At 39.3% G+C, this 15,043-nt stretch overlaps 1 protein-coding gene across 1 annotated transcript in view; it reads left to right on the top strand.

The window, feature by feature from the left end:
• Nucleotides 1–15,043, top strand: part of LOC124405617 (obscurin) — a 189,112-nt gene that overhangs the window by 107,964 nt on the left and 66,105 nt on the right. The window contains exon 6 of the mRNA XM_046880648.1: nucleotides 8,429–8,642. Coding sequence (XP_046736604.1) covers nucleotides 8,429–8,642 — 214 coding nt within the window. The remainder of the gene's footprint in view (nucleotides 1–8,428; nucleotides 8,643–15,043) is intronic.

Here is a 15,043-nt window from a genome sequence, read left to right on the forward strand (position 1 = left end):
GGAAAATGGAGTTATATTGTAAGATGTGTAACAGAAAAGTGAAGAGAAGAAAACTGTAAGCGTAACCCGAGAGTTTGAACAAAATTCAAAAATATAAAACAGCGGATACATAAAGAAAAGTTTGGATATTGCTTCTCGAATTTAAATCGCTTCGAAGTAATTGAAAATCTAGAACACTGGTCCGATTTTACTCTACGATAGCTCATTTTGTTCTAAAAACAATTTTGAAATATTTACCAAAACACTTTTATATATCATTTTGACCTTGTTGGATGTTCAACTTTTAAAAATTATTTTAAACAGAAAACAATCTGGTTAAGGATGTATTGGTCATACATTTTTTCAATCAAAAGTGAATCTAGTCAAAAATATTGAATACTTTGTGATAAGATGAATATCTGAAAAAAATCAACTACAATAAACACGATAAGAAAGTTAAATTTTAATAATAGCAATGAACAAAATTTATCAATAAATTGTTTGAACAAAAACTTGTTAAGGGAATGTTTTTTTTTTTTGCTACGTGAAATGAATTCGTTAATTTTTTTGCAGACACATGAATTTTAACAAAATTTTCTCATATTTTCGAAATTTCCGTTTACGAAAATTTGTAAAGAATATATTTACGAAACTATTCGTTCAGTGCCTTGGAAACTTTTTAATTCTAATGTACAACGTCTCTACGAAAGCATATCGAAAAGGCACAATTTTTCCTCTATTTTTCAAAACTTAAAATTTTCAAAAACGTAACTTTCAACAATATGAGATAATTTTTTAGAAAATTCATGTGTATTCAGAAAAATTAATGAATTCGTTTCACCTGATAAAAAAAATCATTCTTTAAAAATTTGTTAAGTAATGTTGGGTTCAACTTTCGGTATTATTATTATTCAAATTTAATTTTCTTATCGTCTTTATCGTGGTTGATTTTCTTCATATTTTCATCTTATCATAAAGTAATCAATATATTCCACCAGACTTACTTTTAGTTGAGAATGTCTCTTAAGTGACTTTTTAGAATTGATGTTCCGCGAATCATAAAACGAACCATCATAAAGTGAAATCGATGAAATGAACTAATAGATTTCGAACAATTATGAAACGATTTAAACTGAATTAGCACCGATATCAAAACTTTTCTTCGCACGTCTATCCTGTAATAAAATCGATGAACGGTATGAATTCTCGACCACGCGACGACCCCCCCCCCCCCCTCGCCCCCCCAAAAAAATAAACCCATTCGGTTTATCAACTCCCTCGGTATTCCAACCCGCAACTGATCAGAATTCAAAAAACTCGCATATAGTCGAAAAGGGGTAGAAAGAAACCAAAAAAAAAAAAAAAAAAAAAACCTCTCTGGAAAAGCTCTACTGTTCCGTTGGCTCGATGCACTAAAATATTCGTATAAACATATGCAGGGACGAAGAGAGAAAGGAGAGAGAGAGGGAGAGAGAGGGGTGGTCGAGGTCTGGGGGCTTGAAAGATGCAACAAAGGGTGTCTGCACCCCCTGGACGCGTGCGCGGGGAATCCGGTTGATTAAATAAGGTGCGTTGAAAGCTCCTCGAAGCTCTTTCGACTCTGGAGAACCCGCCATTACGTGTTTGGATAAACAGATCCACCCTCGGCTGCGCCCTGCTCTTAGCCCCGCCTGCGGTCGCCGTCCTCTGTCACCCCTTATCGCCCCAGCAGCTACTTCGCTCTTTTTGCGCCAAACTCGATGCCTTCAGACGACACTCACGTCAATCGTTCCACCGATCCTTGCGCTCCCTGCTTCTCTAATTACCCGGCCAATCTGCCCTATTCGACTTTCGAATTTTTTTTATGGTTATCAGCCTCGAGATGCAGGCTGAGAGTTTGGAATTTGGATTGCATTTTTTTTTTCGTTTTTTTCTGACGGAGCTTGAATACTATAATTATTTATTAGTTTACCGTTTTTTTGGTTTCATTGTTTTCAGAGAAAAAAGATGTTATTATAGTCACCCCCCGAAAATGAAAAGTTTAGTTTTCCACTAGATCTCCTCGTTTTGAAATTCAGAAAATCATCTCCAATCATTTTCAGATTGACGTCTGTGTGTGTTTATGTATGTAGGTATGTGTATGTGTGTGATGAAATTTTTTATTCGATGATATCTCGAAAACGAATTACCAGATTTAAATGATTCAGGTCTCAATCACTGTAGCAGTTCAATCTTGGAACTTGTTAGATTTTGGCTTTGATCCGTTCAGCACTTTTTCAATTATCTTAAATAACGAAATTCCAAAGAATTAAATAATAATGATGATATCGTGAAAATGGGTGAATGGATTAGAATAAAAATTGGTACGGCGAGGTTTTTTGGGTTATTAATCACGAATCTAAGCTCAGATTCGCAAAATTTATATTTGGCATTTTTGATAAGCTGAAAAAAACCTACGACATTCGGATTTTGAAGAAAACGGCAGGTACTCGTCGGTTTGTTGAATAGCTGATGGTAAATCTGAAGTCAGATTGCAAAATCCAAAATAGCGATCCACTATGGTGGAAAAAAAAAAGTCTAAAAATATTTCGATTTTGATAGAAATTGGTAGGTAGAGGTTTTTTTTGCTCACTGATAACTAACACAAGGTCATACTTCCAGAATTTGTAATGATGGATCCATTTTAGTAGTTCACAATAAAAAAAAATCGTCCCATTTCCATGTAATACGTGATCGAAAGAAAAGTAGGGAAAACGCTATTAATCGTTTGAAAAATTTTCAAGCAGTATTATTCGCAAAGATGATCAAGAATATGAATGAAAAAGCATCTCTACTCTGTGATAGACACATATCTGAGAAAATTAAACAACGCAAGCTGCGATATCAACAATTTGAGAAGATTTCATAATTACAAGGTTCAAAATGATGAAACTCCGGAGTTTTTGATTCAGTTGTAATGTTTTTACGCTTATTTTCTGATGACGTGACTAAATCTCGACATATTTTTTCTGAGTTCAGTTGTACTTACACAAATGAATCTATTTTATACACTCTGGAAAAAACCATCTGTAAAATATTTTCAGTAAAAATAAGTAAAAAAACACTAAAATTCGATCAAAAAAATCAAAGTAAATTTCGATATTATGGACCTTAAATTTTTTGATCCTTCTATATTTTCATCCTCTCCCTAAAAACGCGTCGAAATCAGCGCACTTCCCGAAACATCTTGCCCACCTTGACGTCAGCAAAATCTCAGTATCGCGTGTCGATAGCAATTGGTATAACCCCAGCAGAAGAAGAGGAAGAAGAAGAAGAAGAAGAAGAATAAGAAATCAAGGCTAGTAATCAGAGAATATTAACGCATTTCGCGATAACGGTTCGCACGAAAGATCGTGCGGGTATATCCTGACGGATATGATTGTAAAAAATGAAATTTATTATAACAATAATAATAATGATGGTAAAAATAATGCAGGAAAGTCTTTCGGAGCCAACGGTTTCGCACGCAATCTGACGTGACGAGATTTGGCACAAACATTATTCACGTACATAATTGCTACGATTGTCCCACTTTTCCGCAACGATTCGATCCTTTGAAAAACGAGGAACTGTGTAATACAAACTATTAATTTGGGGAGATAAATTTCAGTAAAGAAATAATAATTGAATTTCTTCATAAATTCAAGAAAAATAAAAAAAATAAACGATGGTTAAAAAAAAGGGAAAAATCAAATGAGGATTAACTTCCTTGTAACGTGGAACGCTCGTGACTTTTACTTTTCATTAACAAATTATTACCTTTCATCACCTTTGGTGTTGTACTTAAGGAAAGTATTGGTTTTGGTCGAAAATCACTTTTTCCAATTTCAACGAATCCTTACGTTTTCGAACCTTTTTAATACGGAAAACAGGTTTTTAGAATAAGTTGGACAACCTGTTGTCCTGTAAACGAACAATCATGTTTTTCTCAGTTTCAATATTTGTTTTTGAAAAAATTTGTAAATATTCTATTTTTCAGAAATTCTCTCTTTAATTTTTCCATCAAAACTTTTCCATTCGGCTGCCAATTCCTATCAATTTCAGACTTTTTACTCGAACGTTTTCAAGATCATTGCGGAAGTTTGTCAGACAGAACGACAAACTCTTTCCTTTTCATGGTGATGAAAAGTATCGAAAAAAAAAACCGTTTTTCCGGCTAGTGTTTTTCTGAAAACGCCCCAATGTCTATACATATGCTACGCTGAATTGGGGTGAATGACCGAGTTCAACCTTCGGGGACCGTCGAAATTAACACATTTTCGCGTAACCGTATGTCCAAAGGGTGTAAAACGAATCGTATATAACAAGTTTCGGCGTGACTCGAGCTCCAAACTTCCTAAGATTCTCGTTATTCACTCCTGATTCATTTATAATAGTGACAAACGGCCTCGCCTTCGCATCCTGGCCTCTCTTAAAGGTAGGAAAACACGGATTGCCGCTCGGCACCGCCAGGGACCTTAACATCTAATGATTGTTTAACTTTGCCTGCCTCGACGGGGGTTGAGACTGCAGAATTTCATCAGGAATGAGAAACTCGCGGAATTTTCTCGCACCTCTCAAAGTCGGAATTCGTTAATCGAGTTCCGAAGAGTATTTTGCTTATGCGTGATCAAACAGCTTCCTCTCTGCGGTAATATTTGACTTCGGAAATCCAGCTTCTTGATCACTTCGAGAGATTCCCTCAAATTTTAATCTCATTTCAATTATATGCATGTAATTTATAAGTTTGTGTACCTACTTTAATCGCAATGTCGTTAATCCAAGTGACGAAGCTCTGCTTGAAAATGAATTACGGCCTAATTCTTTCCGGGTGCCGAAATTTTATTCCTCGAAAAAATCTAACTAACGAGTAGATACAAAAAAAAAAAAAAAAAAAAATTTCCCCACCGACATCTTCTCAAACGTTGAAAAGGTTCGCGATGATTTTTTTCTTCCTTCGCTTAGAAACGGCGCCGAGAAATTATTACAACCACGAGGTAGAAAAGAGGTGAAATTTAACGAGTGGAAGAAAAATTGGATAAATAAAGCCGTGGATCGTAAACTTGGTTTGGTTGCATATATAACTGCTTGAGTAACTTGTGGAAAATCTCTTAATTGCCGTAAACTTTGAGGCATCGCATCGCGAGTTGCGAGATGCAAAGCCGTGCATACAGTGTTTAATTAAGCCGCACTAAGTAGGCGTGCTGACTTTTCCAAAGATCTAACGATACTCTGCAGCAAGGACCAAAAAGCGCGATGAACGGCAACACGAGTCCTGCAACCGTCAGGAGAGAGAAGAATAATTTTGTCGTACTTAATCCACGCGTTCCCGATCGCTCGGTAGTATTGAATTGCAAATTTTCGTCGATCTCGCAAATTCACTCACCCCTTCTGCAAAGTTTTATCAGCCTATATATTCAAATTCCTTACAGAGCTGACTTTGATTCAGCCGGCAGTTTCTTTGAGGCCCTGCAGCCTGCTTCGCACGCGCTTTCAACGACCGTTCCGAGTGGTTAATCGAATAACTTTTCCCCAAACGAATTGAGCGATGGCGTATATATATTATATATACATACGTATGTACCTATACATATAGAAGATGTACAATCAATTAACGGCACGTCACTAGAGCCCGAAATTCTCCTCATCGTTAGACGATCGCGCAGCTGCTCTAATAAAGTCTGCCCGTACTTAGAATATTTATCTTGACCACGAATGAAAAACTTTTTCGCAAAAAACGCTCAGCTATAAATTGACGTTCGCTGCAAACTTGTCCGAGAATAGCGATAATTAATCTGAATTTTATTATTTTTACGGTCAAATATGCCTTTTAATTGTTTCAAGAGATTTTGAGACTTCAACTGAAATAAATTTTACTTTTCAAATATATTTGTAGGGGTGAGGATGGCAAAATTGACCCTAGTGAGCAAAATAGGCTCTCCGTATAATCAAATGAGATTTAAAAAAATGTCGACAACGCTTGAAATGTATATTTAGGCCAAAGAAAATAAAATTGCTTTGTAAAATTGTTCTAACGTTATTCCACCCCCTTAAGAGTCCCGTTTCACCCGCCTCTCTCCTGCATGTGTTAAAAACCAAGACTTCAGGGAATTTGAAGAGGCGTATTAATTTAAAAAAAAAATATTAACCACAGTTTCTGAAAAGAAATCTCATCAGTGTATTATTTCGCTATAAATCAGTCTAACATACGTTTCATTATCGATAAATTCTGATTTTTCTTATTCACATTTGCGATATTGTGTTCCTTTTTTATTCAGCCTTTCCGACTTTGGTTCAAATCGAAGCCCCGAGATCTCGCGGTCGAAGGATCGACGGTGATCGAAAGTTTCAAATGTAGATATATCTGTTCGCCCTAATCTGTAATACCGAAGGTCATCTGATTTCTCGAGGGTCTTCGCCAGCCTCCAGGGTGCAAGGGCCCTGGACGATCCGGACGTTCCACCCGGCTTTGACCCATTCGAGGAAAATAATTATCTTTGAGGGTATATTCAACGGCCAAGATGAAAGGTAATCCGCTCAACCGAAGGTCCACCCTGTAAGCCCCATGCCCCGTAGGTACCTACCTACGCGCTTTTCTCCCGAAACCTATAGAAAAGTAATGTACTTACCTGCCCAAGGCGATACCCTCAAAATTCATATCAAGAAGCCGGATTTCGATCCGTCAATTTTCATACACCCGAACATGCGAAATTGAATCGTATTTTACCTCTGCCTCTTCTTTTATGCCCATTTTATGACAAGAAAATACGTATATCGATGAGCCGAAAGTGGGAAAGGCGGAAAGAATACCGAGGATTAGGTGAAGACCTTTTGTGCCTCGTGCTGAGGTCCGAATTTGAGAAATTTACGGAATTCGGTGAAGTCAATACGAACGAAAGACTTAAGATTATAGAAAATAAGGACCGTCGAAGGAAAAGTTCTCGCATATCGCGAGATCTTTCGGTTTTATACAATTTGTATTTCCCTTGTACCTTATATTTTCGATTCAAAGCTTTTCTATGTTTCATGTGTATACGGAGACGATATTGATAAAGTTTGACGATGGTGAAGTTGAGAGAAAAGTGGTGGGTCTTCTCGATTGAAAAAGTCACTTGTTTCACGAAAGAATCGTTATTGCCAAAATATGGAGAGAAGATCAGAACAAATTTCTCAAGAAAACTGCCTTGGGGTGCCATATATAAATCAGATTCGAGATTCCAGTTGAATTTTGCTAGAGCTGTTGTAACTTAAATTCGATCTCTTCTCTCTAAATTTTCCTTGACTGTTTTACGGTCTAAATTTAATAAAAGAAAATGGAAATACGAATTCAGAATTCGTTAGATCCTCGTTTAGCTTTCCATCAATAATTGCGAATACGATGCCTCGAAACGGCAATCGATTACACACCTGCTCAGAAACCATTCGAGACCATGTCGCAAAGTTGTTATTATTATGGACAAAACGTCGTGCGACAAAGGCTGTGAAAGGTAATCAGAGGTGGTATCGAAGCCAACAATTGCCGAATTAGATTTCTGGGTAGGTAGATCGAGGTCGAAGGTCGAACATTCGAAACACTCTGACAAGGAACTTGTTACGCTATTCTGCAGGGGTTAATAATTATTCCTCAAAGTGAAGGCGAGGCTGCGAAGAGCGTGGGAGAATTCTATGCCCACAATACGGGAGAAGTTGACGTGTGCAGGAAACGTGAGATAATCAGAAAGTGGAAATCAACGTACTCAAGTGTCTGATCCTTTCCACTTGTCGCACATCCTCTGCATAGATCCATTCTCACGAAATAAGCAATATCCCATTCGGCAGAACGCTGAGATCTCCCTCTGGCGAGCATCATCCTCTCTCCGCCCTGCAAAGTAACTCACAATTTGGGAACGCCCCATAGTTAGAGGCAGTAAAGGCTCTAGGGAGCTCCTCGAGCCTCGTCGAGTGTTAATTACTCAAGATCAGAGGCAACTAATTGAAGACCGAGTCTCAAGATTAGCGGCAAAAGATCAGTTTTTTTTTTTTTTCAACACCTTACGATTAATCGTACACTTTTTTCTTAGATGGGAATGTAATATATAACAATTAACTCTGCAAACTGCTGAAAAATGAATTCTCACTCAGCAATTAATCATTAATCATCGTTGAATTACCGATAATTCCTCAATTTCTTTGAAATATTCAACCAGAGAATCAATCAGTTTGAGAATTATCGAGAAAAAAAAATAGTATGTTGTGTGACAAGAATGCAATCGCGGTCTTTTCGGACCAAGCGTAAGCTTAACTAAAATTTTTTGGTTGATTAAACCATTTTTTACCATATAACTAAGTGAAATAAAAAGTACAAAGTACAAATTAAATTTCGATGTGAGAATTAAACAAAAAAAAAAAGAAATCAAACATAAAGTGGACCTGCTGGTCCACATCTCATTTAGTTGCGTTTTTATTTCCGCAGGTTTCTTGGGTCCGTAAGAGGGGCGACGAGCTGCACCTTCTGACCTTCAAGACGTTCACGTACTCAAACGACGCTAGGCTGTCGCTTGATTATCAACCCCCAAACGACTGGCGCCTCCTGCTGCGCTACGTGACCGAGTTAGACGCCGGAGTCTACGAGTGTCAGGTCACCGCCCATCCCCCGCTGATCAGGGTCGTTTACCTCACTGTTTCCGGTACGTATTCCCCGATTCTATACGGAAAATTGAATATCTTGAGACAATCTTGGCGTGAAGAACCAAAATTTTGCCGGAGGAAATAGAAATCCAAGAAATGTCTAGTTCTGATCTGACTATGATCGACTCGCAGAGCAAAAAAAATTACTCGAGCGTTTTTCAACGAGCCTCGTTTAATAAAATCAATACTTTTCAGCGATACTTTTTAGAGAATAGTGTTCCGAATGAAACGAGCAATAAGCTGAAATCAATGAATGAAAAATTGTTTTGCGAAAGAACAGCGAAGTTCAGGAAATATTCCGAAAGCTTGCGAGTTTTGAAAACTTGAAAATTCTCCGAGACATCGACCTGCACTAAAACCTTTGACAAAAATCAAGGAAATTCGAAAAGATAATTATGTCTGTAGGTAAAATTTGGAAAAAAAATTCGTAGCATTGCCTACAATCCCAGACTTACGAAAGTCGTTAAATTACATTGCAAAAAAAAAAAAAAAAAACAAATTGATCACGGATACGATCAATTTATTAAATACATTATAACTGTCGTAGAAATATTAATTCATCCAACTTACCGGTAACCATTGACTAAATAATTTAGCGAAACTTGATATCGGAGTAATAATTGAGTGCCTTAAAGTTGGCGTTAGGGTTGTATAACCCTAAAATCTGAATATCCGCACCGCGGTCAAACCCCATGTCAATAATAATTTCGTTGTGGTAAATCCATTAACTATCGAGTACCCATCGCGGCATCTCGAAGCCCTGAGCTCCTCGAGAATGGATTCCTCCTTTTTTAATTCCTCCCGGCTTCCTCGCCGGCGTAGAATAAGCCTCGGGAAAGAAGATAGCGCGATTTCTCTCGTAAGTATTAAGGGAATTACCGAGGGCAAGTACGGCATCATCAACCCCGAGAGCGTTTTCACCCGTTGCGCTCTATTTTCTCTCTGATAACTACGCCCCGTTAGACCTATCCACCCTTGCGGATATTGTAGGTACATATAGGTACTCGTAGGAACGCACCCTATGTACCAGCCCATGTATACACATACAAGTATTAACCCGCCTCCGAAATATACTTGTAAGTAAGTGCTTACACGTGCCGGGCGGAGGGAAATTCTCCAGCAGTTCTCCTCATCATTCTGCAGATATGATAGCCTCCAGCCATTATCGTCATTTGGCTAAAATTATTTCCCATATATTATAAACGCACAAGAATATATTATACAGATTTTCTTGGGAACACTTCTCAGGCCGTATTATTCTACGGGGATAACAATTTCGATTTCTCCTAGTTTTCAAAGCACGTGGAAATCGTTTGATCTTTCATCCGATTGCAATCAGACTCACATCTTTCTCTTTCACGCTTCAAGCTTAATCCTGATGAAGTTAAAAGTACTTCAGACTAAAACTTTGAACACATATCTGAGTAATTCTGAGCATATCGTTATTACATATTTGATTTTTTAATCATTAGTTGTAATAATTTGGGAAAACATTTTTCTCCCAGTTTTGTGAAAATCATGTGTCAAAGTTTTGGTAGGATTAGAAAATAGAAGAGTTAGACTATCGATTTTCAAAGATCAATTTTAAGAATATTATTTTATTACACGATTTTTCTTGATTTCCTGCTACTTTTTGATTTCTCTATACTCCAACTTTCCACATCTTAGAAACACTATAAAATAAATCATCCCATCCTTGATGATCCTCTTCTATTTTCTGAGCTTTCTTTACTTCTAGCCCCACATTATTGCATTATAAATGCATCAAATGGTGGAAAACCCGATTGGAAACGTTTAAAATCCACGAACACTGCGCTGACGCTGATGATAAGTGAATCAAATTTGGGATTGAAATAGCGAATGCGGTGTTGGCGGTTCGATGATGGTTGTGTGCGAATAGTTGAATAAATGACTTGGGAGGGTGGCGGGCAGCCAGCGAAGACCGGAAAGGACTCGGCGCGGCGTAGCGAGTTTAAAATATGGACAGACCATAACTGATTCGGATAGAAACCGCGAGCGTGGTTTCGCATATGTGGAATTCGGTTACCACCGTTACCGGTGGACACTTTGAAAGCGAGTATAATATTTGATGGGTGTGGATCATTACGGCTGGCTTTGAGAGGAACCGACTTTGACGCTGGACCATGGATCCCCATAATTTCATTAGAAGTGAGCATTTTCCCAGTCGAATTACGTATTATCCGACTTTAGACTTATACAACCGCATCGGCTTTGATGTTATAACGTATGTTATGCGATATAAGCGAGTTTGCGAGATTTTAAGGATTAACTAGACATAGCTAGTATTCATTGACTGATGTGTGATTTCTATCTCGTTAAGTAAGTTACGGTACAGACAGGATAACGAGGTAATTATCAGCTGAGACGTACGAGCATTGTGACTTTTTCTAAACTTTCGAAATAATTGGGTAAAATTAATACAGTCATGTATTTCTGACATTTTAAGGCATTGCAAAAACTGCAGACATTAATTTTCATTAATTCTTCTAAGAAACGACTGGTTCATCCAGTTCCTATCAGCGTCAACAGTTTTCAACAAATTGATCGTCGAGCGATCCAGAACGGTGGGGTAAATTTTGAAAAATGCAACGATCCGAAGGCTCCCCTGGATACAGCATCGCAATATGTAAGCGCATGGTGCAGGGTGCAGTGATCGAGGGGCGTGATAGCCGGCAGCAATAAGCCGCGAAGAAATCGCGGTGTATTTTTCAGTCGAGAGTAAGCGAGAGGCAGACTTATTCATTCATGCTATTCGTGCAAACGCGGATCTGTCCGTTCGAGTTGTACGCGGCAGGGTTATGAAGTATCTTACCAGAATCCTGGACATGACCGGCATAAACAGGAAGGAAAAAGAAGCCCGTGGGCATGTCTTCTTTTGGAATCGAACGATATCCGTTCGGGAATAAGAGAGAGAGAGAAAGAGAGAGATAGAGAGGCAGAGAAAAGATAGAGAATAGCGAACAAGTACAGGACGAAAATGCATTTTGCAACAAGCTATCCCGACTTCAAACTCCGTACGAAAGAGAATAAATTCGTTCGTTCGTTTTCAGCTGCAGAAGATCCACGATGATCTACAGCGCATGGCTTGAATCGGATCTCGTTATTTCCTTCGGTACGTACTTATCTCCGAAACTTGGAAGAGTTGGATTCGTTCCGGTATCGCGAAGTTTGAGTTTCATGTACCTACGTAACGCGCAAGTCCCAGACGGCTATGTATTCGCATACATATTTGAAAGGGTACTGTAAATGAGTTTTGCGAATGATGGGTAGCAAGAATTTCTAATAATCGGTGAAATTCTACATTGCAGCTGCTGCTTCTCGAGTGTTTTGGAATAGTTTAAGTTTCTTCGTTTCATATCTTCGCCTCCCTAACATTTGCATCGCTTTTGAAATAGTTGGAAAGTTTCAGACCGCGATGACACGGCGAAGACTCGGATGATATTCTTCGATTGTGTTTGACGGTATTGCGAAGCTCTCTGTACCGAGGAATCAGAGCTTTTTTACATCTGTAGCAAGTTCTTCCGTGAAAAAAAATTCTGATTCCGAATTGTGTCCAAGAGACCGTGTCTTCGGCAACACGATACAATATTAAAATCGTGACTCAGGGTAAAAGAAATGAGAAATGAGAAAGCTCGATTTATATTTACTTCCGAAAAAATTTCTCATTTATCGAACTGCCGGCGATCGATCCTGCAGCGATCCAACTCTTGCAAGTGGCGCACACTTATTTCCAGCTCAGCTTAATACGCGAGGCTTGCGAAAAGCTCGCCTCCGGCAGCACGGCAGACTTCTTAAGCCCCTGTTAAAGTTAGATAAAGATTAACCTCTACTCCGTAATCGATTTGTGCTCTAGCCTGCTATGCCTCGCTGCAGGCTACAGATTATGGCATCGATCCAGCGGCCCTTCTTCGAAAAAGCTCCGCAGGCCTCGAGCTTTCATCCCTCTTCCTCTACCCCTCCCTTTTTTTCATCGCATGCACGTACGGATATGAACTGCTGCGAATAATGTATCGCTTCAATGTATTTTTTTTTTTCATTCGGAGGAATTTCATTATGACCAGAAAATAATTTGCGATCTAAAGCTCGTTAAAGAATTATTTCGTAATTGTACGATGTGAATTTTTACTTACAAATCTAAACGGAACGATAAAAATAATAATAATAATAATAATAATATCAATAATGCCAATTCACGATATTCGATGGGGTGGAATTGAATTTCATTATTTCACCTACAATATTGTTATTCGCGAATGAATAGCAAGTTTTAATTTTCTTCAATTTCCATCCTCCCGTGTCGAGTCAAATTTTCAGAGATGTACAAAACACGCGTGACGTTGCCGCAAGTTCTGTTGGAAAGACGTGCCTGCGGTGTTACGGTCCGCAAGCTTTACAGGGGTGATAATTAAACTCCAGAGGTCAATTCACGACGGGGCACTGATTGCGAGATGCACGAGCGTGTCAGGTCGGTGGGCAGAGACGCTTGCATGCGCATCGGGGCGGTGTTAATTCTAGCGTGAAATGAAAAATTGCATTACCCGTCCCCTCGCGCGGTGTATGAAAAAAGCGGTAATCGTAATCGTTTAGCGGCCGTGATGCATAATAAAAGATGAGAGAAAATTGTTGGACAGGGGTGAAAGCAGGGGGGTGGGGGGTGCAGAGCCGGCGCATCAGGGATATTATATGAAGGATAAAAGAGGTAAATCCGCGAAATATTTCACCCCCGACCACCGCGGCCATGACGGTGCCGTGTGCAGTTGTTTCGACTTAATTTTAAATTTCTCTTCACGATCCCGGGAATTTCATCCTCGTAAATAACCGACTGCTGGTGTATCTTTAGTTCGATCGTAGCCAGCAGAATGCTGCCGTTGCTCTCGTTCTACGACGTGTCACTCTGTCGCGGCTCGCAGCAAGTAATAAATTCCGGATCGTATAAGAAGAACGATGTCGCGAGAGGGGGTAAAAGGAGGGTAGAGAGAGGAGAAGGTAAGAATTTTGAAAGACAAACGGCGAGGCGAGAGATGAGAGAGAAAGAGAGAGAGGAGTCGTCGTAAGGAACAGAAGAGACGGAAAGAAGTATGGACTCCGATCTCAGAAGCTTGAAAGCTTCGATGCAGTTGGCGCGTATAAATCAACCGTTGCCAATACCGAGCTTCACCGTAGCTTTTATTACAGGTTTACTCAGCCGTTCTAACCGTGTTTACAGAGATCTCGCAGTTTAGCCTTGCGTTTATATTTCCTTTAATGAATCTTGTTCGCAGCTGCTTTTTCCTCGGCTGCGTCTTCGAAAGACTGGCTGCTGCTGCTCTCTTAAAATTTTTTAATAAAACGTGAACGCGCCCCTCATAAGCTTGCTTCCGCCATATTTCACCTCTGCGCACATGCTTTACTCATACACGCGTTTTAACACCGGACGTAAAACGCCCAGCCAATCTGAAAGCAGCCCTGAAGTTCAGAGTCGAAAAAGTCCGGAATCACGTCAGAATCGATTCCGTTGAAAGAGAAATCTAGCAGAAAAGAGACGTAAACAGCCTCTTGGTTTTTGGTACAGCAGAAGATTGTTCAATTTTGAGATTTCTCTTCACAGTCTGGTCAACAATTGTGGTCGCGTCAAGGAGACTAAGGTTGAGGCTTGATGTCATTATACCGTCTATTCACTTTTCAGACATCATACAATAAACTGAAACTACTCAAAGGCGACTGTATTCGACGTTTCATACTTGAATATTACTGCACGATATTGAAGTTTGAGCAAATATTCCTCAGGTTCGAGACGTCTGAAGGATACGGCGTGCTTTCTGAAATGCGACATTGTTTGAGAGAAGTTGTGTATTACGTATTGTACCTCTGCAGTGATGAAAAGTTCACTGAAATTCATGCAAATCGTCACGGCGTAAAAAACACTGGTTTCATTTCCTTGATATGTGTCGTAAATGATCTGATTCACAATAATCTCGAGATGAGAAACTCTAAAAAAAAAACACAGTATTTCTGGCTATGAATCCTGACCTAAGCTGCTCGGTTAAATATTTCTCCAGCTGGTGGATTCTTGGGGTAATATGAACCGGAAATTGGATTCGAATAAACCTGTAGTGTACATCCATGGGTCCATGGGTAGTGTAGGCAACGGCACACCTGTAAGGTCTCGATGAGAAAGTTAAGGAGTAAAAAAGTGGATATATTGTCCTGGCACTTTGTAGTGAAAACGTCAACTTTCCCGCCACGTTTTCGTCGAGAAAATAAAATGGACCAGCCCCAGATTTCGACTCGACTCAGAAGAAAGGCCAGGCAAGGTAGCCTCAGTGTAACGCCACCCTGAATCACCCCCTGTATCAACGCCTTCAGGCTGCAGAGGAAAAGGCCGAGAGATTTTTTTCTT

The sequence above is a fragment of the Diprion similis genome, chromosome 4, assembly GCF_021155765.1.
Source record: "Diprion similis isolate iyDipSimi1 chromosome 4, iyDipSimi1.1, whole genome shotgun sequence".
In the NCBI taxonomy this organism is placed as follows: Eukaryota; Metazoa; Arthropoda; class Insecta; order Hymenoptera; family Diprionidae; genus Diprion; species Diprion similis.